At 51.4% G+C, this 25,985-nt stretch overlaps 9 protein-coding genes across 9 annotated transcripts; 4 read left to right on the top strand and 5 right to left on the bottom strand.

Moving 5' to 3' along the window:
* Positions 1 to 1,158: 1,158 nt before the first annotated feature.
* On the top strand, positions 1,159 to 2,250 carry BO95DRAFT_495551 (O-methyltransferase; the record flags this gene model as incomplete). The annotated part of the gene is made up of 1 exon (XM_025590830.1): positions 1,159 to 2,250. One exon carries the CDS (start codon positions 1,159 to 1,161, stop codon positions 2,248 to 2,250), a length of 1,092 nt encoding a protein of 363 aa, XP_025442716.1.
* A 2,484-nt stretch (positions 2,251 to 4,734) lies between these two features.
* BO95DRAFT_495549 (Ldh family oxidoreductase) lies at positions 4,735 to 5,916 on the bottom strand (the record flags this gene model as incomplete). Its single annotated transcript, XM_025590829.1, has 1 exon — positions 4,735 to 5,916. Exon 1 carries the CDS (start codon positions 5,824 to 5,826, stop codon positions 4,735 to 4,737), a length of 1,092 nt encoding a protein of 363 aa, XP_025442715.1. The 5' UTR covers positions 5,827 to 5,916.
* A 1,498-nt stretch (positions 5,917 to 7,414) lies between these two features.
* On the bottom strand, positions 7,415 to 9,102 carry BO95DRAFT_335754 (fungal specific transcription factor domain-containing protein; the record flags this gene model as incomplete). Its single annotated transcript, XM_025581934.1, has 4 exons — positions 7,415 to 7,713; positions 7,798 to 8,162; positions 8,215 to 8,801; positions 8,854 to 9,102. Coding segments are annotated over 4 exons (1,500 nt in total), but the record flags the coding sequence as incomplete, so codon positions are not given.
* A 3,443-nt stretch (positions 9,103 to 12,545) lies between these two features.
* On the bottom strand, positions 12,546 to 13,619 carry BO95DRAFT_514048 (enoyl-CoA hydratase/isomerase family protein). Its single transcript, XM_025591647.1, has 2 exons — positions 13,190 to 13,619; positions 12,546 to 13,090 (listed from the first exon to the last, which is right to left on the bottom strand). The coding sequence occupies exons 1-2, from the start codon at positions 13,570 to 13,572 to the stop codon at positions 12,649 to 12,651; spliced, it is 825 nt and encodes a 274-aa protein (XP_025442713.1). The 5' UTR covers positions 13,573 to 13,619; the 3' UTR covers positions 12,546 to 12,648.
* Positions 13,620 to 14,327: 708 nt separating this feature from the next.
* On the bottom strand, positions 14,328 to 16,130 carry BO95DRAFT_473184 (FAD-binding oxidoreductase; the record flags this gene model as incomplete). The annotated part of the gene is made up of 3 exons (XM_025589709.1): positions 15,837 to 16,130; positions 14,864 to 15,783; positions 14,328 to 14,808 (listed from the first exon to the last, which is right to left on the bottom strand). Exons 1-3 carry the CDS (start codon positions 15,864 to 15,866, stop codon positions 14,328 to 14,330), a joined length of 1,431 nt encoding a protein of 476 aa, XP_025442712.1. The 5' UTR covers positions 15,867 to 16,130.
* A 230-nt stretch (positions 16,131 to 16,360) lies between these two features.
* On the top strand, positions 16,361 to 16,813 carry BO95DRAFT_442317 (uncharacterized protein). The gene is made up of 2 exons (XM_025586393.1): positions 16,361 to 16,484; positions 16,535 to 16,813. Exons 1-2 carry the CDS (start codon positions 16,444 to 16,446, stop codon positions 16,701 to 16,703), a joined length of 210 nt encoding a protein of 69 aa, XP_025442711.1. The 5' UTR covers positions 16,361 to 16,443; the 3' UTR covers positions 16,704 to 16,813.
* A 737-nt stretch (positions 16,814 to 17,550) lies between these two features.
* Positions 17,551 to 19,061, top strand: BO95DRAFT_119559 (uncharacterized protein). Its single transcript, XM_025580433.1, has one exon. The coding sequence runs from the start codon at positions 17,639 to 17,641 to the stop codon at positions 18,839 to 18,841; it is 1,203 nt and encodes a 400-aa protein (XP_025442710.1). The 5' UTR covers positions 17,551 to 17,638; the 3' UTR covers positions 18,842 to 19,061.
* Positions 19,062 to 19,283: 222 nt separating this feature from the next.
* BO95DRAFT_442315 (uncharacterized protein) lies at positions 19,284 to 21,115 on the top strand. The gene has a single exon (XM_025586392.1). The coding sequence runs from the start codon at positions 19,662 to 19,664 to the stop codon at positions 20,934 to 20,936; it is 1,275 nt and encodes a 424-aa protein (XP_025442709.1). The 5' UTR covers positions 19,284 to 19,661; the 3' UTR covers positions 20,937 to 21,115.
* A 1,176-nt stretch (positions 21,116 to 22,291) lies between these two features.
* On the bottom strand, positions 22,292 to 22,880 carry BO95DRAFT_119541 (uncharacterized protein). Its single transcript, XM_025580432.1, has one exon. It carries the CDS (start codon positions 22,698 to 22,700, stop codon positions 22,368 to 22,370), a length of 333 nt encoding a protein of 110 aa, XP_025442708.1. The 5' UTR covers positions 22,701 to 22,880; the 3' UTR covers positions 22,292 to 22,367.
* Positions 22,881 to 25,985: the final 3,105 nt, after the last annotated feature.

Genomic DNA, 25,985 nt, shown 5'->3' with positions numbered 1-25,985 from the left:
AGGGGGTTCTGAAAAGACGGTTTCAAAATCCGCTCAATCCTCCCTTGCAATATGGAAGCTGAGTGTATGAAATGAAGTTCCATATGCAACATGTGAACCTGTCTTTCACCCGGCTAATAATAGCAGACATGCAAAGTGACGATATATACATCTGTGAAGTGTGTCTAGGTGGGATTTTGTTTTTTTTCTTCTTCTTCGTTTTTAGGGTTGCGTGGAGGAAGTGGGGATAGACAAGCTGATAACATATTTTTCTCTCTTCATCTAGCTGACCTGAATGGAATCCAGCGTTGTGCTAGAAGATGTCGAGATAAATCCCAGGAGTCGTACACAGTTTGTTGTTGGACACGACTCACGCCAGCATCAAATTACACATCGCAAGAGGAAGCCAGAATCACATCATTGCCAATACGAGATTCCGGCTGGGATAGGAAGGGCTGCGAGGAGGTCAAACATGGCCCGTATCCAGCGGGTGGTGCATGCGAGAAGGTGCAACTCAAACCCTTCTCAACACGACATAGAAAGCTGAAGTAAGAAGCAAGCGAAGGGCTCTAGAGGATCCAGATTGCTATACTAGAGACCCGCACATATTAGAAGTGTGATTAAAGTGCTGCATGCGGAAATGACCAACACGGATGTGGGGGCGGCATTGACAACGGGTAGTGAATTAGGTTTTATGGGGTGTGTGAAGGTTAGTGGATCGACGCAATACGAGTACGGCCCGAACGTTCGCTACGATCTGGCCACCAAGGTCGTACCATGGACAGCATCCGTCACATAAGATGTACAGATCGACTGGATGTGAAGAGACGACAAAGAGATCTTTGCTTCTCCGTCATTGATATACGAACCTGCTGTAGTGAAGGTTGCTTGGGAGATCTCAACACTCGAAGACCAGCCTTTTCTTTGTTCGCGCTTTCCTTGGGACAATACGACAGTCAGCCGATAGCGAGTTCGTATAGAAGGCATGTATCAGCGGTGATAACAGAAACCCAGAAAATGGTGAATTAGTGTTGTCAGCCAACATCCTGTGCGTGATGATTTTAGGAGATATAAAAATGCTGTCGAACTCTGACATGGAACCTTACCTTCGTCACATTGCATGCCACTGACACAAAAATTCCAATCTACTTTTATCTTCATACATCTTTGGTAAACACAATGCCGGTCAGGGATTACGGAGTTTGGAAAGCCCTTCCGGTCCATTATGAGTTTGAAGATCGCTACGAAGACCCCGAGTCTCCCCATCTCTCATTATACTACCATGACAATAAAGCAAACCCCCCTCAGTTCGACCCTGGCTATCGACGCAACCACAGGGGTGGGCCCCGAGATCCGAACAGACCATCAGAGATTCCTGGACTTTTCCGCGCAGCAATCAACATCAAATCCAGAGATGAAGAGACCAGGCTTGCCTATTTTGTGAGGCATGATTTTGTCAACCACCCCATTGCCGAGAAGCTCGCCAAACTCGATTTTGGCTTCCACCCGATGAGAAAAGTAGACGAGTTGGACGGTAAAGGCCTTGATTACATCCGGGGGGCTCTTTTCACGTCGCAAAAAGGCCGTGTTCTTCCCCACGACATCCCTGGAGTCAACAATGACCTCATCGACGTCCTGGAGCCCGAAGTCAAGAAGGCCATTCAGGCCCAAGCAACCATCTTTGTGTTCGGCTCCATGTTTAAAACAAGAAACGGCATCCACAATGTTCATATGAACCAGGGAAATATCTTGAACTTCAGGAATGATGATGGGGTGTTCCAGGACGGGGGTCTGCTCATTCGGTACGACGATCACTGGACAGGTGTTCTCCTTGCATTCGCCTCACAAGCTGTCCACACCGATGATAATGATGGCCACGCATTGGAACCATTAGTGACATGGACAGACGTGCTACCCGTCGATCGCGTGGAAAATTCGGTAACGATCACGGAAGCACTGGTCAACCCACAGGGCGCAGACGATCGAGCGGCACGGACCAAAGAGTCCATCACGCTGGGGAATCTCACCAGTCACGAAGTATCCTTGGAATCATGGAGCTTCCACAACTCGGCGGGCCAGACCCAAGACCTGCCGCGAAACGCGGTCTTGGCTCCTTGGGCCATGCGGAAGTTCGAGGTACCCAACTGCCCTCTTTCCAACAGCGGTGACACCATCACTCTACTCAATGAAAAAGGCCTGAGGGTCGACGGTGTGAGCTATGGGCGGCGGCAGGGGCAGCAAGAGGGCCGCCCCATTGTATTTGCTCATTGAAATTCAAGGCACTCTGCAAGCTATACGGTTTGTTCTCCGCCGCTGGAATTGAAATACGCTCAAGCAGACGAGGCATTGGAAGAGCCAGTTCTGGAAAGGGGCAGCACTGATTTCACATTTTTTTCTCTGTTCGTCACTGTGTCATCTCTCTGCACTTCGCTTGTGACTGGATTATAGCAGTCAAGGGGAGAAAAGTGATTGTTCCAGACTGTTGAAACTCGCCGTGCTTTCTGAGTCTGATTGACTACGTTAACAAAGATTCTATTATATGCGCTCTGAGATAATGTACTGATTTCATTATTGACCTGTATTTTGTCTCTCACGGTGAGAATCTCATTCCCGAGATTCATCTTAGTCCTATAACTGCATAGCCTAAGTATACCGCCCCCTTGTTGTTGCGTGCTTAGAACGATGGTAAGCAAAACAGCGGGCGAGGAATACAAAATGAAGTGAAGTGTCCTCACTGTTATGTCCACACAGAATACAATCTATAGGATGATTCGCTGGTGAGAAAACCCTGTCTGTTTGCTAAGATTTATTCTCGTATTTCGACCCCTAAATTACTATACGTAAGAGTTTTATAAGGCTTGTTTGTCTCTATTTATCCTACAGCTTAAATTAAAAAAATATATATATATTTTATGTAAAATCTAATAAACAACATCTGCTGAGCTGTTCCGAAGATAGTCCCTGTGGAATATGAAACTTTTGTACTCAACGTTCAGCACATACGACCACAGGGTGTGGAAAACAGGGCTTCCCGTCCGCTCAGCCGTACTTAAGCCACACGCCGGGAGGTTAGTAGTTGGGTGGGTGACCACCAGTGAATCCCTTCTGTTGTATGTTTTTGCTTTTTTGTCCTTTTCTCCAAAAGGAACCTGGAATGCGGTTGACAACTCTGCTTTATTTGTTTATATGGTTTGAGCAGCAGGTTTTAGGCCGACAGGGTCGATCGACGAGTCAGGTTTTGTTCACACTGACAAACCGTGAAACGGAGCCCGAATCATCTGTCTCAAATCACCAACAAGATCTAGTCTTAATTTCCTGCAACAGCAAGCTTGTCAGCGCGGTATAGCATAATTTCATCAAGATAGCCAGATACTTCAGGGCCGTGAAGGCGTGCAACTCAACAACGGACGCGCCTCGTGAAGACATAACAAAACCATCAACCCCTCTACGACCATAGCCCCATGAAAGCTTTATTCATATCGCGTGCCGTCTCCCCAGTATCCCACAGCGGAGTATCAGCAGGCCCAAGACTTTGAAATAGGCCGGATTTGATACATCACGCCTTCCATCAAGATACCTTCAGAAACAGGACCATCAAGATACCTTCAGAAACAGGAGAAAGGAAGCTGCGCTCCGTCCCGAGCAGCGCCTGCTCTCTCCGCGGAGTACCGACCATAGTTCCGGTGCGCAGTGAACACGGATCCATCGGCTCGAGGTCAATCAAGACACAGTCGGCACTGACCGCGAGCGTCTGAAACCAGTCGATGATGTACCCCAAGCGCTCGTAATGCTGGGCGGCCTCGTGGGAAAAGTCCACGTACCACTCCACACGCGCGTCCGCAATCTCAACCAGCTGCTACCAGCGGAGAACCGGATAGTGTCCTGGCCAGTGCCGGCGCCCGGCGGCTGATCTTCTAGCGCGGTGACTCCGTCTTCGTGGAATCCTTGATCGTAGTGGTGGACTGCTACATCTGGCGGGAGACGCACATAGATGCTGGTCCAGCCAGAAAACGGCGACAACATCGAACTGTGCGAGGATTCGATAAGGAACCTCGGGCATCAGCGGAGTAAGAAAGAATGAAGAAAGACGTACTATCGATATCGGTAGTATGCATGCCAGAGGAAAGTATTTCGGATCTTTTGGACCGCGCCCCAACAACATTCTGCGGTGTGAAAACCTGATGTTACAGCAAGATCAAATTCCATAGACTGAAGCCCTTTATTTTCGTCGACTTTATTCAAATCAACTATAGTACTCTGAGAAAAGTATCTATCTTATTTATATATATCTGTCTTAAAGTATCTTTCCAGCTATAAGAAAATCCAAAACAAAGTTCTGCTATAAGTTTCTAAAGTAAAAGAATAATATAACATAAGACAGCTGTCTTGATATAATATTTTTCAATGATCAAAATTAATTCTTTTTACAGACAGATAGGGCTGAATATCTTTTTGCTGGAATACCCACATTAGAAACATATAAACTGTTTATAAAAACAGTCTTGTCTACAGGTTCAGCCTATCGAGCTAAAAGCCCGGTAAGAAACACATTGGGTTTGGACCCAACCCATAAACCCACGGGCCTTGGCGAGGCCTAGTGGCTGCTGAGATAGACTTCTGTTGTATGCTCTTTGGTTACAATCATACGTCTTCTTGATTTAAGAGATGATGGAATACGTTGCGGCCTGCCATTGTAGGAATTTTCAAGTATTCACAAAAACTATTAGCAAAGCGCCTGCATGTGCTCGGAGATTTCTACCGGTGTAGAGATACAGATCCAGCCAGCAATACTTTCGATCCAGCCCGTCGGGCTTCTTCATTCAAAGCTTTAATCTCCTCTTCCACATATGGGATACCGGTCTTCAGCCTAGACTCTTGGTTTAGCTGCTCAATCTCTCCTGGGAAGTAGACTCGCCCTACGCCCGGCGCCTTCTCGGACTGGGTGATTTTCTGGAACAAGAGGTCCATACGGCCCTTGAACTCATCAATACTCAGGAAGACGTCAGGCTTGATGGCAATCATAAGATGTCCCACATCAGACGCCTTAGAGGGGTCATAGGGCCCAGTCACGCCGCCGGCGAATTCCGATCCGGATAGAACACCCGAGAAGACATCCATCATAATGGCCAAGGCAGACCCCTTGGGACCGCCCATCGGGAGCATGACTCCCTTGAGAGCCGCAGCCGGGCCATCAGTCGGAAACCCATTCGCGTCCAGAGCCCAGTCCAAGGGGACGTTCTCCGACCGTCGAACTGCCTTGTAGAGCTTCCCGCGCGCAGCTGTCGACGGCGCCATATCCAAGATAAACGGTTTCTCGACACCCCCCGGGGCGCCGCAGGCGAGCGGGGATACCCCGACGATCTTTTTCTTGGAGCCCCAGGGCGCCATCGCCGGGGACGAGTTGGTAAATATCAGGCTCGTCATTCCCTCCCGGGCAGCCTGTAGGGCGTAGCAGGCCCCCAGGCCGAAGTGGTTTGATCGCTTGACCGAGGCCATGCCGATGCCATATGTTTTGGCGGCGGAGATGGCGAAGTCCATCCCCGCCGTGGCGGCGAGAAACCCAAAGCCATTGTTGCCGTCGACCAGCGCCACAACAGGGGTTTTGATGTCCAGAGAAGGGGTGGCTTTCGCATTCATCACGCCTTGCCGCAGGCGCTCCATGTATGAGGGCAGTCGGTTGAGGCCGTGCGTGTCGACGCCGCGGAGGTCGGCCTCAACCAGACATCGCGCAATTGTCGCGGCGTTGTCCGCAGGGACTTGGTTTTCGACGAGGAGAGATTCGGCATACTCCTGGGCCTGCTTTGCAGGTATGTATACTTTGGGAAGCTCGCCTTCAGTGGATGCCATGTCGGTCGTGTTCGAGATTGAGTGCGAGAAAACAGAAAGAACAGTTAGGATTCGCTCTGAAGCTGATTTGGCACAGTCCCTGGTCAGCGGGGTGTACGGAATATACTAGTATACTCTATGCGGTTACAGGCTCTGAATGGTCGGCCACTATTAAGTATACGGTTTGCTATTCACTATTCACCGCAGTCGCCGGCGGAGAGCTATTCTGACCCGTGTGGGGTCGCGGAAACTTCCGTCACTGCAGGATTTACCAACTGTAGGCCTCATCAAAAGGCGCTCGGAGGCAGTGGAGTATTTAGAGGTCGCTCTAGAAATTCCCCGATGACTTCGGAAGACGCGTCCTATTGCCGATCGATTCTGGGGTACGCGGGGGGTCTGACCTCGGTACGGGTACGGCTGATTGTTAGGAAGGAGATCTGAAACACTCCGTGCTGTTCATTGTCATCGACCGTAATAGTTATTCTTAGTAGTGGTCGACTTGGTTAGATAAATGAGTCATTCGTTGAATAGCAACGTGCAAATGCAGAGATTGTCCCATGTGCAATTTACTCGTGGCTTGTGAGGTGGTGTTGTTCCAGTCGGCTTCAATTCAGTAAATTCACCCTTTGTCGACAAGTTAGGGTCAGCCCATGTAGGACTGCTTTACAAATACAGTAGTGGTGTGGAGAGCGGGGTGATCCTCTGCTTCGGAGCTATCTTTGGAGAACTGGTAACTACAGCGCTGGTTGATGGTTGAGCAGACAGACCGCTCGAGACGGGCCCTTCCGGGTCCAGTGTCCCGTGACCGGGGGATTCCGGCCCTCGTTACTTCGAGTGTGCAAGTTGTGAATGACATGCTAAGTTATACTATGAGCCACCCCTCGAAGCCCGTTGCTGCCGCTTCCAAGTTCCGTGATGACCTGCCCAGTTGCGGGCTGGCCTGGTACGTAGCAAGATTGAAGTGATGCACCAATCATGCCCATGTTCTTAATAAATGATTACACAGCGCTCCTAACAATAGTTACATTCATTCGATCTCAGAACCTCGGGTTGCCGCAGCCCCAGCAATCTTGTGCATGAAAGATAGTCCCCCACAAGACCACGAAAACCATTATATATCCCCCAGCAGCTGGATACTCATCATCGTGTGGCCGCATAAATTGCTTCAAGCGCAGGACAAGACTTTTGCAAACCAAGGATAATGCTTGGAATCAGGGCAGCACCTCCAGCAGAGTAAGCATGAAAGCACCCGCATCATGCATCAGATTAACTGTACAAGCTCCCAGAAAGGGTCATCATATACTTCCGCCTGGTGCGGTATTGGGTTACTACAGCCGGGCGCGTCGGACTGCGCTTGTTCGTTGAAAATCTCCGACGGTTGTGGCATCCCTCCATCTCCTTCGGCTTCTGTGCCAGGTCTGCGGGGGGAAACCACCGGAAAGGTTGACATGGGTGCCGTTCGCCGTCTCGACGGCTGAAAGAGGCCGGCAATATCAGGAAACTCCCAGCTAGGATAGTGGGGTAATGGCTCGCCCAGCTGAGTGGTACCGAGCCCGCCGTTCATATCTGGTGCGGCTTGCGACGGCAGCGCCGCAACATTGACGCTATAGAGCTTATCTATCACGATGTCGGCCACCCTTTCCAGTCTTTTCTTCGCTTTCTTCAGCAAAGGCCACCACTCACCGCCCGTGCTCAGGAGGTTTGAGCACAGGCGCATTATTTTGGAGACCTCGGGAAGCGAAACCGACTGTCGTATAAACGGCAAGCCGTAAAGCAAGTAGAGAAAGGTCACCCCCGAATGGAATATGTCCCGCATGCTCCGCCAACCGCAGAAAAGCTGCTCGTTCTCATATAGCTGAGAGTAGATCATGAGCCGTTTGACGGCCGATTCGTAGCAGATCTTGCATGCTTCGACATTGGGCCTCCGCAGGGCTTGTGAGGGCTGGAACAAGAGCATCATAGCTGCATGGTATCAGGCTTCGAGCTTGAGACGGAGCTTGTCCCGCAAAGGTTCATTCGGAACGATTAGTTGGCTCACGATGTTGGGAATCTCGAGATACCAGGCCTGAAGCTTGCCTTTGAGGATCGCCTGTTGTTTTTCGAGGTCTGGAGGCCACATGAAAAGGTTCTGCTGGCAGGACGACGGACACCGATAAAGAAGTAGTTTGATGGCTGAGATCCAGCGGTCTAGGGCGAGATGGTGTGTTGTGTACGGCCATAAGCCCTTGGGATCAAAGCTTGGCCCGAACGGGCTGCCGGGGGTTGCGGTGCTGCCAGGAAATTCTAGACCGGGACGCGATAGGTCGAATGTTTCGTCTCGTATTCCGAGGGGTCTTCCTTGAATCGTGGATATTGACCTGATCTCTTAGCACATGCTGGACATGGTTCTGGAATGCATAGCGGGCTCACCTGTCTAATGAATAAACCGTCCAGAACACCATTCTCCTTATATGAATTGGGAGACGATTATAGGGACTGGCGGCCATTTCACGGTGTAGCCCGATATCAACACAATTTGCCATGTAGAGATGCACCATTGTCCAGGTATTGACTCCAGATGGTGCCATTAGGCTGTGTGCAATCAGAAGCACGAGAGACTGTATGCCGACGAGGGAGGGTCTGGGTAGGACATGATGGGAGAAGGACATAGCCGCTCGGTAGAGTCGCTGCGGAGAGTCCTCCAGCTGCCTCCGACGCATTTTGAGTGTGGAAGCAATGCTAAAGATCATAAATAGGTGGAAGGCCGCAGCATAAACTGAAATTGATGTTTCATATTGCCCGTTCCGAATTTCCATCTCGCCGTTGTAGGCAAATCCGGGTCGATCTACGGGCCACCCTTTGCTCCCAATCTTGCAAGGATTGGTCAGTGAAGATAATGCGTAGAGCGCTTCACAGATGCTCGAGACCGACGCCGGATCAAGAATTGGGAAGTCGGGATGGATGATACGGAAATACTCATCCAGCAAGTCTTGACACCGATCGCGGGGAGGCAACTCCTGTGTCTTGAGTCAGTTCACTGCGAGCACCATCACGGGACATCACTCAGACCTGTAACAATGTGGTTCTCAACCTCTCGAAGGAGACATCCCCCTGGGTATTCTCTTCTTCAATGACTACCGGCCCTGAGGGATCACGAGATCCGGTTGTACTGGCACTGATAAGATGCGCGAAAAGGACACCAGTTGAGGTACCTAGATAGTAAGTCTGCCGGGAGTCCTCATGGAGGGAAACTTGGCCAAGGCTCTGTGCCAGCGCACGAACTTCATCGGCGATATCTGAGTCGCCCGGTGGCGACTCCCAACAATTAGGCTGAGGCGATTCGTTGTTGGTGACACCGGGAAAAGAAGGTGTTTGGGAAGAGTAATCTATCTCAGGAGAAGGAACAAACGAGCAATCGTCATTTTCACTCGTGAAAACAAGAGGAGTTTGCGAGGAGCTGGTCGACTTTGGGGGCGCGACCTCGAAGGCCGCCTTAATCGACGCGTCAAGTTGCGGGCCAGCTGCGAGATCGATATGTGTCAAATGTTTCTAGTATAATTCTAATGCTGTACTAGAAGATATCAACTCACCAACAGCCTGGAAGTGATGTGGTTACACTTCTACATGGGTCCCTCGAATGCATATTGCACAGTACGTTTTCCTAGGGATCATATCTAGTCCGAGCAGAAGGCCTTCGTCAGTCTCCAAAGTTCCAGGGCGGCAGTTGGAAGCCGTCAAACTCTTCAAGCTAGGATCCAGTAAATGAATTAGCACAGTAGCATATTACTGCTCGGTGTGCATAACCGCATCGGCACAACTGGTGCGCTCCGCCAAGTGCCAGGTGAACTTTACCCAATAACTACGATCTAAGAAAGCAATGCCAATGTGCGGGACGGGCCCCCACCTCGGCTACGCAACCCCGGGTCGGACCCACCCGCCGCAACAGCATATAAAGATGAGGCAACCCCTCCCCTTCCCTCCCCATGACTCCCGCTCTTTCCTCATCATGACCATCCATCCTTTCGCTGCGCTACACTGCCGGAAAAGAAGAAAACAATGCCCTTCAAAGGGCTCGAACCCCGGCCTTTTCCCAGATAAGCCAAACAACTAACCACACCACCATCAAGGGGTTCCAAAGACCCAGCGCACCGCAAACAGCGAGTGATGTAGTCACCCCCCCCCACCCCCATTTCTCGCCTTCAAGGTCCTGTACACCCTCGTAGCACTCGTCCAGTCTATCCATCACGAAAAACGAGCCAAATCATCCCTATCCATCGGATTTTTTCGCTTTAAAAAAGCCCATCGCTGGCGCACACCCTTCAGCATGTTCTATCTGCATCTGAGACAAATCGCATGGCGCGGGGGCCCTCTACAGCGACAAAACGGTTACGGCTGCTGGGTTATACCCCCCTGTAGCTACTGTACTTTTAATAAGTCTCCGTTGTAGTGTTGCGGTAGCACGGCGAGACGCTAGAACCCTCAAGTAGGATCACGTACCTGCTTGGGCCTCACTTTCATGGAGCGCAGGGCCGGGTTCGACTCCCGGCTTCGGAGACTTATCTTTTTTCCTGGTCTTTTTCGTGACCAGCCGCTTCAGCCCCTCTCTTGTGGCTTTCAGGCACTCGTTTCTGGCCCCTTTTTATCGGGTTCCATCGTAAAAAGCCTAGATCGTTGCATGGATCTTGATCCGATTTCATTCTGATAAGTGTGGGGTGGGTTGTGGGGCTTTTCGATACGGTGGGGGCATTTGGGCTTCTATAAAAGGGCAAGCTCCCACGCCCCGGTTCGAATGGGTTCAAGGTCTTGCTAAATGGTCATACAACCGCATTAGTCGACTAGGAGCGTATGAAATCTATATGTCGTGATTGATGACCTGAGTTAAGATTGCCTGATGAGTGTTTTTATTCTCCAATCAAGTTTCAATCGCCCGTCTATCTTGAATTGGTGGCCTACGACGCATATTGCTCTCTCCTGGGAGAGCTCGCCTTGCCTATCCCAAGGTACATCAATTCTTGACCTGGGAATTGGCGGACTGGGGAATTGGAATACTACATGTCTGGCAGATGAAGTGGTAGGCAGTCAGAGGAGTGTCGCTTGCGAGATAGACAGCAGTAAGGCTTTGAGGAGTTGCCTGGTGTGCGCTCTGACACAAGAGGTGGGTACGACACCAACAAGAAGAACGGTAGGAGGGCGACAATTGCGAAAATAGAAGCCTCGTCAACTTGCAATTGCGACCGCAATTGTCCCAAGCTCGGAACTGGAATTACTTGTAGGGAAGCTAGCTAAGGATAACCAAGGCAAAGAGGGTGCAACAGGGGAAGAGCCAACGGTCGCTTCCACGCGGCGAAGCGAATTCACCCTTGACAATGAAGTCCAGCATAGAAGGACCTACAAATCGTACGGAAACGGAACGCAATGAAAACAGAAACCTCGGCTCAGATATGGCCCGGGGAATCTCTAGTAAAGACGGAGATTAACCAGCCCCGATTTCAATCGTTGAGCCAGTGTGGCCAGCGACTAAGCAATCGATCCAAGAAGAGCCTACGGCCAGCCCACCGAGCCTCAAAGACAAATTGACACCCGGTTGTAAAGCCAATTTACCGATCGGAATTCCCACTCAAGAGACTGCGCCATTGGGCTCTTCGAATCAGCTGATGCCGGGATGCTGCTGATACAGAAAGTCTGTTTTCCAAACTTCCTGCTAAAGCGAACAGGACCCCTCGCAATTGACATTCTCTTAGAGGATTTCTCTTCCGGACCCTGTTGTGCAGCTCCTTGGACGCCATTGTCAGTAGAACCATGTATCCCTCCCATCTGCAGCTCTCGACCCCGGTTTTCCAAGCTTTTGATGCGGTGGATGTTGTGTCCGGCTTAATACACTCCTTGGGGGCTATCGCGAGTGTGATGAGCTCAGATGACCTGGAGGCATGTTGAAGACTGTTAGGTACTTAGAGTCCGGGTTTGACTTGCATTAATTAACTGCATCGGTCCATGGCAGGAATGAACATCTCGTTTATAAGTGGAAAGACACAAATCGAGGTTGTACTCATTCGTCTCATGTTTTGTCTAGTGGATAGAAGAGTTCCGCGACACAAAAGAGGACAGCCTCAAGTACCACTTCCGGGCCGAGGAGTTGTTCTTTCTATCCAGCCACCCAGCACTGGGCCTTGCAGGTCTGCCACGTGCGAGATTCTATGGGCACTGCGGACCATTCGAGGATCTCGCGGTTTGTTCCAGTACCGCGATGTGAACCCGAAATGTACTTTGTCGAAGTCTTCGAAGGAAGTGTATCCGCTTGGAGCCATCCTTTGTCCAGTCTAAGAGTCGAATCAGCCATCTTGAAGATAAGTGAGCGGGTTGTCAGACACCGCCTGCTTTTTCATATTCTGTAACCCTTGAAACACCGTTGCTCAAATGCAAACTCATGAGCCTGTTACTGACTGCCAACGATGTCGGCGCGCGACCAGAATCTCGGACTGGCTTTGGGGAGGGAGTAATCGGCTGCGGGACGGTTTCGCTTGTTCGTCGTTAATACTGCTACATTAGAGCTGCAATCTTGATAAAAAAACACACGCGACAGGGGACAAAAGCGGCGTGAAGAAGAAATGTTGAGTAGAAGAACTACTAAAGGATGGACTCAGCAGAAGTAATTTGTTCCCATATAACGGCAGACTAGCAAGGAGGAAGTCACGATCCCAGTGCCCTCAAACATTCATTGCGAACGGGCCATATTCTCTGGTCAAGTGATCACTGATTCCTCGCTACATTTACTCGCTCTACACTCCGTCAAGTTCATTCCTGCCTTCGTCATCTTTCGTCTCAAGATATGCAAGAATCAAACACAAACGTCTTCAACCACACTGATCACAGCTTCGAGTCCACCCATTTTGGTTTCTTCTTGTTCGCATACGCCTCCACGCCAATTCGATAGTTTTCGCCCCGCATGAGAGCTCTTCCGTATTGCTTCGTCGTGCGGCGCGTGAGTCGTTCGATAGTATCAACCTCCATAGCTTCGTTCAACCCAAATCGACTGACAACAACCGAGTCCGGCGAGACGTTGACAATTTGTGTCGCCAGCGTGATCACTTCATCCACCACCGTCTCGGGCGATTTGGCAATAATGTTGACCAACCGCAGACTCTTTGCCTCCTGAGCTGACATTCGTCGTCCAGTCAATGCTAATTCACTCCCGATCTGCAGGCCACACGCCCGAACAATCTGAGCCAAGCCCCCGCCGGCCGCGAACGCTCCAATGCGGACTTCCGGCAGAGCATATTCGGCCTCTGGGGAGGAGATGACGAGATCACTACACATTCATAATGGAAGATGATTAGCCGTGGTCATTGCGTTCCTGCTTCTCCAACTCTTTGGATTGAGGGGCGCGTCTACCCATCAATTCAGGCACGCTTCAAACCCCCCGCCAAGCGCCATTCCGTTCACCGCCGCGATCACGGGCTTCTTTCCCCGACGCAAACTGAGTCCCATGAACCCATCTTCGGGGACGGGGGCTGCGAAGTTGAAGTGGCTAGGCGGGTCTCGCTGCTCCAGCAAATCAGCGCCCGCGCAGAAGGCCTTAGTGCCTTTTCCTGTCACTATCCCCACGCGGAGCGACGGCTCGTCATCGAACCAGTGCCAAATCTGCAAGCCCTCCGAGTGTCCCACGACGGGAACGGAGTTCCTTTGCTGCTCACGATTGATAGTGACCAGCAGGACTTTGGGTACGGGAAAACTGAGAAGGAAAATGGATGTCTTGGGTGGTGGCGTATTGAATTCGGAGGCGTTGTTCATGGTTATACTTCTTTGGAGTTCGAGATGCTGAGGGCCACTGACTGTAGGGCAGCTCGTGTTTGAAGACACTCGCTATATACTGTCACCCGAGCCAAGCTTGTTTGAGTGATGTGTAGCCATCGCCTCGAAAAGTCTTACCGTCGTATGATTCCTTCCGCTTGTTGCCAACATCGCGAAAGTTTAATTGCCCTGTCCAAGAAATTCGGGGCAAATACCGGTTCCGACCTCGAGAAATCTTGACACTGTCATTCTCGGCGATCACTTCCGTTGTACACAGAAACTTGAACCGATTCCCTTCTGTCCTGATTGTAGTAAGTATACAAGCATTCATTGCAACCTTCTTCTGTATCTCCAGTTGGGCGAAATGAGTTTGCGTTCCTCTTTCTTTAGTTCACAAAGGTCACACTGCGCGCCCACGCACCCCTATTTGATCTCTCCCCTATACACAACCTCATGAAGGACGCCTCACTGTGAATCTGCTGACACTATCAGTATGTAAGTAGTCCTAGCCAAATGACCGCCATGAAATACCCTAGAGAGTGGCGTGCAAAAGGTTCTCCGGTGATTGCAAGTACATCTTGTACAGCACGTAAAACTCGCTGGTATCCCCGCCGCCGACAAGCAGCGAACAGAAGTAAATTGGTTCTCAACTTATGCTCTTGTATAATTATATAAGTGACCTGCTATGTACCCGTCTAGCGTCTCGATACCATATCTTAACTATCAAGTCTAGGCCGCGTGTCACAGGAATGACTTCATCGAACAGGAAGCTTGAACCCACCCGGGACCTGGTCCTGGAAGGCCAAGTCGGGATCCACTGACCAAGCAGCTCGCCACAGTCGCTCGACACTGTCAGCGCCATAGCTGAAGATCGGATCCTGCCACTGGGCTGCATAGTTCAGATACTTAAAAGGATGGTAAGCCTTCTGCTCGCGAGCGTCATCCTCAATTTCTTTAATGAGGTCACGAGCGGCTTTCTCCACTCGCGCATCATCCGCCTCGTCTACCCAGCTGGCACTCAGCAGTGCGATCATCAGGGATCCGGTTGTCTCCGATAGCCCCAACGAGTTAGCACTGCTGTGTCGGGCATAGATGGCGGGCGGCAACGGCTCCAGCGACAACGACCATCCTACATTAGCCACATCCTGAACGGCGGTCAGACTTTCGTTCCAGTGGCAGTAGGTCGCGTTGAGCATGGGGACACTGGTGTAGAAGGTCGTGACGAGCCATAGCTGACTATTGACGCACACTTCAATTAGTCCCGACCCAAGAAAAGGCAAAGAGAACCCACCGTTCGCCATTCGGCTGGAATGAGCCCTGCTCCGTGGAGATATCGGACATATTAGTCAAGCGCAACGTGTTGATCGCCGAAGGTATCGCAGTGAAGGGCTGAAACGCAGGCGGATTCGCCTCCGGCTTCGTGTACACCAAACTGTTGACAAGCGCGGCGCCTTGTGTGCCTGAGAAGCCAAAGCTGACGATCAACGACGCGAAGTCGTCGTAGGTATCAGCGTCGCTGAAATCAGCCGTCGCCTGCAGCTGCTCGTCAACCGTGTCGAAGGAGTAGTAGGCCAACCCGCCCCATATCTGGCCCTGCTCGATGGCCGTCAGCTGGATGTGCGTTACAACTCCGAAATTGTTCGATCCTCCACAGAGGGCGACGCGAAGCTCGGGGTTCTCCTGTTCATTGGCATGAACGACAGATCCATTTGCCAGCACAACTTCAAAGTCGACGACTGTGTCGCAGGTCCAGCCGTAGCGGGGTGAGAAGTAGGAGATGCCGCCCCCGGTGGTCAGTCCGCCCACGCCCACCTGCCCGACGCGACCGCCGGCTACCGTGAGGTTGAGCGGGTCGAGCGCTTTGTAGACATCACCCCAGGTGGCACCGACTCCAACAGTCACGGTGGACCGCCCATCACTGACTTCGATCGAGTCGAAGCCGCTCAAATCGATGGTCACCCCGTCGGCGATATTAGCCGCCCCCTCGACTACGTTGTGGCCGCCTGATCGGATTGCAAAGTCGCAGGTGGCATTGGCGGTCAGGTATTGGACCGCAGTGGAGACATCATCGACAGTGGTCGGGGCCACGATGCAACTGGGGTACAGTTGCGACTCCTGCTGGGCAAAATAGGAAGCAAGGGAGGCGTTGTAGGCTGCGGTGCCTACGGAGAACGTCTGGTTTGCGCCGAGGAGTCGATGAAGACCCAGGCACTGATCCTCATTCCGTCAGCAACAAGAGATAACAATCATTCAGGGCAACTCACGCATGCACCGGTCCAACTGCTAATACCCATGATTATTTTCTTGGTTGTGGGAGAATTATGGAAGCAGAAGTAAGCAAGCAGGCTGACGTGGATTTTAAAGAGGGGGTGTGGCTGGAATGTGGCTTCAAAGGAAGCGTCAATCTGACCGAGTCGGGCCCAGTGATCGACATGCTTGAATGAGATCTATCGATTTCGCTTATCCGGGTGAGATGAAGCCGTAAGTTTTGCTCACAAACTCATCTTAACTCATTAAGGTACTTTTGTATGTTTTGACAAGGCCAAAGTGACACAAGGACACATGCCACACCCGCCCCGGATCCCACCCATGGCTACATCACCACCCGATTTCTGGTCCAGACCTATAACCAAAATCTAATGATGTCAGACTCGTACCTCACACAAAGACTCCCCTCCAGTGTCCTGGTAAGTGGTACGTAGTGGAGAGTGGCAACTGTCAACCGCGTGATCCCCGCCCCAGACATATATACGCAGCTCCACCCTTCCCCTTCTTCCGACACCGAGTACACCATGTCAAACCTGTCCCCATCTACGCAACGAACTTCCCACTGACCCACCCCAAAATAAGTAAGAGGAGACTACAGAAGAAATGGCAGCATTCGCAGCAGGCGGAATGCCCCCCGTTCTTCGGTACGTCCCGCACCAAGCTCTGCCTATTCTGCTGATGAAAGAGTCGAAAGTGGCGGCCGCAACAACCGCACCATCTACACCGTCTGCGCCGTCATCGCCGGCGGCCTGATGCTGCACCGGTACTACACGAGTGCGCCCGTCGAGAAGGATGCTTTGCCCTTTCCCTACGGCGACCACAAGGAGCCCAAGGGCCGGGCGGCCCCGAAGAAACAGCCTTGAGATATCCTCGAAAGCAATAGTGTTCCCCAGAGCCCATCTTACAGGTAACTGATGGGGTCACATATTTTCATAGTTTAGTCTGTTGTTGAAAATAACATCTTGTGTCTCCGCATAACTTTTCATAGCTTTGGTAGTTAACCGTCTACCACGTGATTTGTGGTCTTCTGTCACCACCCGATCCGTCATTCAATCTCGCTAGTTTCAAGGATGTCCAAATATAGATCCAGGCTGAGTGCAGTCTAATCAAAATTGTGTATGAGTGCTGCTGTTGACCTATGCGCGTTAGCCTAAATAGCACCCGCTTTAGAAGCACCTATCAATTCGTCCCTGGCCAGAATTTAGCACCCTCTACCAAAGTATGCCACACTAATGCTTGTCTAGATCCGAGCTCCGAGACCTGGCCGCCCCCATATCTTCCTTGCTGGGCAATCTCGTCACCTCAAAAACAAACAGAAAAAGAAAGAAACCAAAGGCAAAAGACCAAAAGACCAAGAAAGCAAAAAAGCAAAAAAGCAATTCAGTCAATTGTCAAGAACCATGGCCTTGTCAACTCCCATCTCTCCAATGCAACCAAAGCTTCTGGGAAGAGCGCGCTAGGACTGAAGTTAAATGTACACAATGAGGAGGGGGGAAGGGCAGTCGACTGGCCGCCTCAATACTGGGAGGTGCGCTGTGATCTATGATCCCTGCTAGCCGATGGACGGCGGCTACTAGTCGTCCACGCTGCATGGTATCTTTTTCTTGACTTGGTTAGCACTGTGCAGTTGGAGGGGAGGTTTGTAGACCCCTGCGAGGTGGGATCGAAACTTGCCCTTATATTGTGCTGGCTTCTCCTCCTCCCCCCACCTTTCCTTCCATCCATTTCTACCGTCTATATCCCCGGCCTCCCTCCCGATCTCCGTTTTCAATCAAAGCACCACATTTATCCCCCCAGAATGGGCTGGTTTCCCACGAACCTCGACTCCGACTCCGACGGCTGGTCCTTCGATATTGTCGGATTACTGGCAGTGATTGGCGGGTCAGCGACGGACAAGCATCTCCCAGCAATCACCGCCTCTCCGTTCAGCCCGATTCCGCGGCTGCTTCCCGCACCCGAAACTCTCCTGCGCACCGACCGCGCGCACCGACTGCCGGCAGTCAAGGACGTCAAAGTGATTGGGATTCAGTCCGGAAACTTTGTGACGGAGCTCAACTACTTCACAAATTTATTGCACGACGATGTCACCAGTCTGCCACCGTTTACGGTCAAAGTGTATTGCATCGGACACCGGGACCCTCGAGTCGCTCATAACGATAAGGATCACGGTCATGTTCGGCTCGAAGGCCAGGAAACCCCCCCTCTCCGTCCCATCAAGATCCGATCGCTTTCGTGGCTGAATGTGGTGACCTTGTTGTCCGTCGTGATTTCCGCGGGGCTGTTAATAGCCGGTGGGGTCCTCGGGGACGGAGTGGCCCTAGTGGCTCTGACAGCCATGTGCTGCTCGACGAGTGCGGCGACGCTGTCGGCGCAATGGTCGCCGCGGGTGTCGCTGCGCACGGCCCGCAACGAAGTGCCGCCCGCGGATGTGGCCCTCGTGACGCGGGCGGGGGCGTTTGTAATTGTCCACTGCGCCGACGAGGATGTCTGCCGCGAGCTGTACACGGGCATGGACGACTGCCAGTACCGCTTCTCCGGCTTCCGCCACCGCATGCTCCTGGCCTCCAGCACCCTGCTGCTCATGGCCGCCGTCATCCTCTTCAGCAACTGCGGCTGGAAGATGCAGATCGCCGTCGGCAGCGCCTACGTCGTCCTCAACGTCCTGTACTGGCTGCTGGCCCTGCTCGTTGAGCCGCGCGACATCTGGGACCTGACACGCTACGACGTGTGCGAGGTCCCGCTGGATCATTTTCCCGTCAAGAACTTCACGCAGGCCCTGTGGCTTGCGATTCACCATGCTGGGGACACGAGGTGGGTACGGCGCGGGGATGTGGCTCCCCTGACGGAGGCGTGGGATCAATGGTTGGCCGAGGCCCTCCAAAACGTCAAAAATATCGAGTGGGACGCGGTCGGTTGTAAGGACCGGCTGATGAAGGCGGTCGTCGCCCAGGGGCAGCAGTCGAAGGAAGTGCGCGCCAGGGCTATTCCCATTGTTGAGTAGATGGCGGCCGGTGCAGTCGATGTTGTTTTAGGGAAAGGGCTCATTCACTTCCTACCACTGTGCCCTTATATTTATTTTCATTTCTTTTTTAATTTTTTTGGGGTTAGGTTGTATATGGCTGACGGAGGCTAACGCCCTCGGCCGGGTGTGTGCACCTCTCTGGCAGAAGGGTAGATATGATGCATTAGACTACGTGAAATTTCAACGGAATGGGCTAAGGTGCAATTCTAGTATAGAATACGAGGTTTGTGCGTTTATTACTTAGAGATTCGGTGCTACCGATGAGCGATAGGTCCGGATAGCCCGCCCGCTGACTGATTAGTGGGTGGCCTAACTAACTGACTAATCTTAGTTAACTGTGTCTGAGTCAGCAGTCTAGTCCCAAGTTGATTGCAATTCGTCATAGCACCTCAAGCTAGTTAACTAATTTGACAAGGCTGATCTCTCACGGCGCGCATTCCCCGCCATGAGGCTGGCCTTGGGCTACTCTCCGTGCCTACCAGCCAATCCTCTTTATTAAGTCTTCATTCGTCTTTGTGTATGTTCTTTCTTCGATTTTCATATTTTTTCTGTTACGCGATGCGTCTAGATGATTTTCCCCAAGTTGATGCATCTCAAGCGCTGGGGGTTACGCACGATGACAAGCCTGCAATCGTCGTCTTTGACAGGTATCGTACAGCACGGCGAGTTAAGTTCTCTGGGTGATGAGGCTCTAGTGCGGCTACTGCACCAGGAATTTGCCCCTGAAGTGGAGCGGTTGAAGCGCGTTCCGCGGCGCCAGGGAGAAGGGGAGGATGGGACAGTCCCGGCTGGCACCATAATGGTGAAGAACGGGCGTGACGTGGCGCTACTAACACCATCCCGCCTCCTGTTCGGCGAGGATTTCTGTGAAATTAACCGGACTATCACCAACATTCTCTCAGTCAAGTGGTTGATGGCCGATCAATATGATGTGTTCACGGCCCACCAGTCCCCCGCAGTCCGTCTCTCGGTCGGAACTTTTCGGCAGTTTCGTTTCCGTGCAGACCCCATTCTCACCGATGCTGAGCAGTTGATGGCTTTGATCGTGGCGCTATTGGTGGGTGACATTGGCAAAGATCCTCAGCTGGCCGGCGATATTGCCGCCCGCCGCGCATCAATGCCATCATCCTCACCATCACCATTACCCAAGGCCACCAGGGACACCAACACGAACACGGGCAACCACGACGAGCTTCTCGCCGACGCCGTAGGCCTGGGTCTACTCGACGGACCACTGGAGCTCCTGTCCCCAGCCCGCCGCGAGGATGTGATCCTGGGAATTCACGTCGGAGCCACGCTGAATATCCCCCAGCTGATGCAAGGGGAAAACGTGCCCGGAAGCCTGCAGCGGATTCTTCGGTTCCAAGGCCACCCTTCAGCCTTTCTTCTCAAATACATGGAGATCATGTTTGACGTGGCCGGTGCTGCTGCGCACCTGGACGCGGGCGGTGCCACCAGCATGACGGAGCCGGTATGTCAGTCCTTTCTGCAGGCCTTCCCCATTCTCGAGCGGGTGATCGCGGGCCGCACTTCCCTGCGGGATGCATACGATGAGGTTCTGCACAACCGCGGCCGAATTCTGGCGGATCAGGGCTTCCGGGATCTGTCGGTCGCGACCTCCCCCTCCGATCGGGCGCTGCTTCGCCTCTTTGCCATGGGCCGCGTCGCGGATCGGCGGACCGCGGAGCGGTTTCAGCAGGCGTTTCATGGTCTGTCCCATGCAACCCGCGACGCTCTCGTGCGCGGACTCAACGTCGACGGCTGCGACGATGACGCCGACAACGGTCGGCCCGCGGTGGTGCTGTACTACATGCCGTCCGTGTTTGCGGAGGGGCTGCGCGCCTTGAATGACGCGCCCGAGGAGGATCAGGTGGCTGGGCTGCAGAGCTTGATGGGATTTATGGCCCGGAATTTCGAGGCATCATCCGAAGACGCGGATCGGGGAGGGTCATCTATCCGGGAGCGCGACGTGTCGCCAGTCAAGGAGATTGTCTCTAGCCCGCAGTTCCGTGCGAACCCGCATATACTGGATTCGTATGCGTTGCCGGCGAGTGAAAGCTGTGTGAATGGATAGGCTGGTCGTTTCGCTAGGTCGTGTCTGGGCCCTCAGAAGCTAGGAGTTTCTTTATACCCGTACATAATGAGTATATGACATGATGTTCCATTGGTGTCTTACTCGGTTGGTTTTGTTGAAATAGTCCTTAATTCTTCTTATCTGCCTCGAAATTGAAAATTGTAGATGTTCCGAAGGGCTGAGAAACAGGGTGGGTGTGACAGACGTTGAGATTTGATCCAGTTCCAGCGGCGACTGGTATGAGTGACTTTTTCTATAGTTGCTTGGATTGAGATTCTGTCTACTTATCAGTTGCAAATCCACCCTTCAAGATGTGTATCCACTGGGCTCGAGGTGCGGTCCACAGTGTCTTTAATTGCATCATGGATGTGCGAAAGATCCCACCACCCAGCTCCAAACTCCTACCGTCCGTGGCCACCAAATTTCACGATTCCCCAAAGTTGATATGCAGCCACATCCGAATAGTGTCTTATAAAAGACCTGTAATATAGATACAGTCTGCACCGTAAGCAATGTCTCTTCTACATATTCTGTATGTAAACAACACAGTAGATTACAGCCAGATTTACTTATTGCTCCCACCAGTGGAGCGCGGAGAAGTGTGAAATTCGTGGCCACGGAGGGTGCCTTAGTCATCCCCTCTTCCAAATTCACGGGCACTGAGAACGGATGCAGTGGTCTTTACTCATTTACATTGTGTGACGATACTGACCCGCAGTCTCCGCTAAGGGGCTAGTTAATTACAGTCCGGTACTGTAACGCATATTGCCGCCTGCTTCTGGCTCGCTTAACCACTAGCGCGACCGCGAAAAATCGAGCAGGTATATAATCCGCCCGTCCCCCGACCCTCTTCTGAAACTCAAGCGACTCTACGTGAGTGATCCCTCCCCCTACCTTGGTGGTTTACATCCCGAACCACCAGATAACCTCCATGATGAACAGTCTCACTAACCACTTCCTCGCATGCAGTTCAAAGAATCACTTTAGAGTAGACGTCCCACCTCTGAGCTCTTCTAAAGAGCCACAGAATCCTCACCCTTGCTGATGACTTCTATGTCCTCGATGCCCTAAAGTGAAGCCGTTTTACTCCCGACTCGACCGTGTCTGCGCCGATGGCTGGGAATCTTCCGTTCGTCGGACTGATTCCCGCCATCTGGACGGGCGCTTTGGTCCAGGGAGTGGTGATGATCTTTACCTTGTCGTGACGTCTTGACCTCGGTCGGTCTGACTTGGTGGGCGTCGAGGAGGTCTGAAAGGTGCCCTACTTCCTTTTTTTTTTCGTTCTATTAGCTAGGAATTGAAATCCATCATCTGCCCATTGAAATCTTCTCCATTCTATAAGACCGTATGATCTCAAGCCTCTCATTCTCGGTGCTTCTATTTTGTACTGTTTGTTCCTTTTTTGTTTTCCATCTTGATAAATGCCAACGTCTAATACAAAGGCGGCACATCCCGCCACGACTCGCGCCCGTAGCCCAAACACTCCTTCTGGTACCCCACAAACCACCGCTCAAACCTCTCCTTTTTGTACAGATGCTCCGGCGGCGGCCCGCAGTCGTCAATGAAGTCGATATACTCAAAAAGGACCTCATACCGCGCGTCATTGAGACGTAAACCGACGCGTTTTCGGGTTGAACGTGAGGCTTTTCCCATGACACGGTTTCGGAGGCGTTGGTAGTTCAACTCCTGGTTCCTTGCGATTTCGGCGATTTTGACCCTTTCTCCGGCTTCAATTATATGATGGACTGATAGGGCAACGGCCATATAACTTGCCTCTTCAATTTATAATCATCGGCCATCGTTTCGGTGGAAAAATGGGTGGAATTGGATGATTCTTCGTTGCGTTATCAAAAAGGTGGTGGGGCGCCGCAGCGACGAGTAGTATCTTATCGTAGGTGCTTCGGAAGGATACAAGTTAGCGGCCACTCTGCAAAAACAGTTTCCCTCACGATTAGGATATCTAGGGGTCGAAAGTACTGTTGTTCGGGATCTTAAGTAGCGGGCACCTGTTGTTTCTCATTTTCTCTGAAGGTTGTTGGGGTTTGTACGTGGGCTTGATTGTCCTGCTGGCTATTCTGCCGGCAGAATTTGTTTGTGCAGAGTGCAGTGGCCGCTATATCTTTTCATATTAGGTACAGAAGATCGGACAAGAACAAGCATCTTGCAATATCGCAACATTACAACACCGTAACCCGATCAATGCCATGTGGTTGTTATCCGACGGGATAAATCCGCTAGTTTCCTGTCTTGACCTTTGCTCTTAAAAAGATCGGTACAAGCGGACATCCTCATCCTCCACCCATCGCTCACTTCCCGCTGCAGTGCGGCCATAGAAGATTTGGTCCGCATCGGAGTTGACCTTGACAGACCGGAGCCGGTCATAGTTCGCGGAATAAAGATTGATTGCCAATCCGGGGTGTGGAAGCTGGCCTCGTTGAGATAGGCACTTGCATGCTCGCCGGGCAACATGAAAGTGCCGAGCTCGGAGACCAGCACCTGGGTCATCAGCTTCTGTTTGTCCAAATTCTATTGGGGTTTGTGCAGATCCTCAAGTCGAAACACACGTAAAAGTTGAGTAGATTCAACCTCAGTCTTTCACAATGGCCCTGCTTTTAAGTCCTTGACCGTAGCCAGATGCGCAGTGGTGGAATAATCATTAATAAAACATCCTGCCGACCATGTGGTCAAATGGCATCGGTCAGACTCTTGATAGCTGTCACGGGGGCTACTCCCGCCGCCTTGCTGGGCCCACTCCCGGGGGTATCCTATCAATTCGCCAATGCCCACGTGAATCCTGCCAAGATGTGGAAGGCATAGAGGGTGGTGACATCCTTGAAACTCACAGTGGCCGGGGTGTAACCGAGGGCAATGGCGTCATTGTGCTTCATATTGACTGCAACCGACAGAGCGACCGCTTCATCCCGTGTCTGGACTGCGGATATTATGGCTGTAGGCGGTGTTTAAGACTGCCTGGGGAGTTGGAAGCTCTCCTGAAACCCAGCAATCAAGTTCCTTGACACCTCCCACTTATACAGCACAACCCTTTTCTGCCTTGCGATTCGCCTGCCACCGGTGCTGAAATTCTTGACGGAGCGCAGTCTCTCTTTTAGACCACTGTGGCTGCCAAAGTTGGCCGGAGCGACCAAGCACTACGCGGCTGGGCACATGTCCTGGCCAACCTCTCCGTTTGCTTTGCGTGGAAGAGCCAGAGGGATAACATGGAGGTGAGAGAGATTGGGTCCGTTTGCCACCTCTCTTCCGATAATTCAACGCCGAACTCGACACTTTCCGCGCTTCCATCGACCTCGACCGGAACCCGCCAACGAAGTTGATTCCCCACAAGCTCACTCGTCTCGGACATCCGCAAGTGTCTTTCCATCATGCTCGCCAGATATTCTGTTGCCAATGCAACCGCGCGCGCTTTGTCGGTCGCGGGGCAATGCCAATCGCAAGTTCGCCCTAACCAGTTACGATGGCCTTTTGAGTTGGTTCGTTCAACTGGACCCACCGTTAGATCCTGGCTCGATTATGCACCTCTGCCATCTGGTCGCCCCATGCAGAGCCCATCTGAGTAATGTATTTCCCTGGACGCCTGAAATATGGATGGTGCCAATGGCTTTGATGAGAGTTAACCAGTCTATTTCATGTTCATGGTGTGTCTGAATTGCGCGTAGCGGGCGAGGGACCTATCGAAGTGCCACTCGGATATAGCCATAACGACCTTAAGCCCCGAAAAGGGCAACCTGTCTTATTTATTTTTTTATTTTCAATCTATACGTGTTTTGTCATCTATCTATGTATAACCAAAATATTCTGTTATATTAGAAACAAAATCTAATTAAATAAGCTCTATTTTTCTAAATAAGTTCTATTGCTGGTAACTGTCAGCCATTCTAATGATAATTTAATAACTAAAAATAAAAATATCAAAGTAGTCGGTTTTGATATTTTCGATATAATACTAGTTAAATACTAGTATATATTAATAGCTATTACAAAACAAATTTTATTATATCTATATTTTAAACAACTTATTTGTTTGTTATAATATTTCATTCGATATATATATACAGCAACGCAATGCCCGACAGCACAGAGGACAGATAATAATGTCAAGAGAATACTACGGCATTTCGCACCAGCCATCACAATGATAAGCCTCTTCACTCAAACTATGTCGGCAGCTCTGTAAAGAGCATGCGAATCTCCGTTGAGCCGAAATTGAAAAAGCTCCAAAGACATTACATTAACTTGCTCTAAGTCCACTGGTGGGACTTTACGAAGTCTGTTGAGGAGGTCATGCAAGGCCTCATTTCTTTGATTACTGTTTGATTACTGCTGGAAAAGTCCTGTACCTGGCGTCTTCGACACCCCTGCCTGGATTGTTGTCAAAACAAACGATTACGCTCGGGCAAACGGTATGTGCCCGTTCTTAGTCTACCAGGGCAAGTGGAATGCTGGTTTTCTTGACTTAGAGGGCGACATTATTCAGATGCGTCGCGACCAGCAGATGCCCATCGCTCCTTGGGCCGCATTGGGCCAGGGGAAGTTTAAGTCAACCGAAGCTCTTCAGCAGGCAGACCAAGGGCTCGTCAAGAGCCTCGGCCGTTAGTGACCGTCACGTCAAAATATCTAAGATCCTGCAGAAAATCGCAATCCGAAAGAAGACAAACCTCCATGGGATCGTACGTCTTTTCGCCTATACTAAAGACAATATGCAAAGTCCGAGAACATTGATCTTTCTTGACGTCTTAGGCGATCGTATACGTTTGGCAGAGAACATCACAAGTAGATCAAGGCAGCAAACTCCGTTCCACATCACTCCTGGCCCTTGTCGTGCTCAGCACTAGTGTATGTACTGTACGTGCTTCGCAGTCAGCACTAGCGCTTAATATAGCAAGTAGCCTCAGAATAGATTAGTCTGCTCCTCTTCCTGCAATTGGTACATACTAATAGCTTAGTAGCTAAGTAAATTTAGCACATTACATACCTACCATAGTCTAGACAATCTCCTACTCAGGTGTGTTCTCTAGATCTGACTTGCCTGAA

This window comes from Aspergillus brunneoviolaceus (assembly GCF_003184695.1).
Source record: "Aspergillus brunneoviolaceus CBS 621.78 unplaced genomic scaffold BO95scaffold_30, whole genome shotgun sequence".
In the NCBI taxonomy this organism is placed as follows: Eukaryota; Fungi; Ascomycota; class Eurotiomycetes; order Eurotiales; family Aspergillaceae; genus Aspergillus; species Aspergillus brunneoviolaceus.
This window is presented reverse-complemented; position numbering and strand designations above follow the sequence as displayed.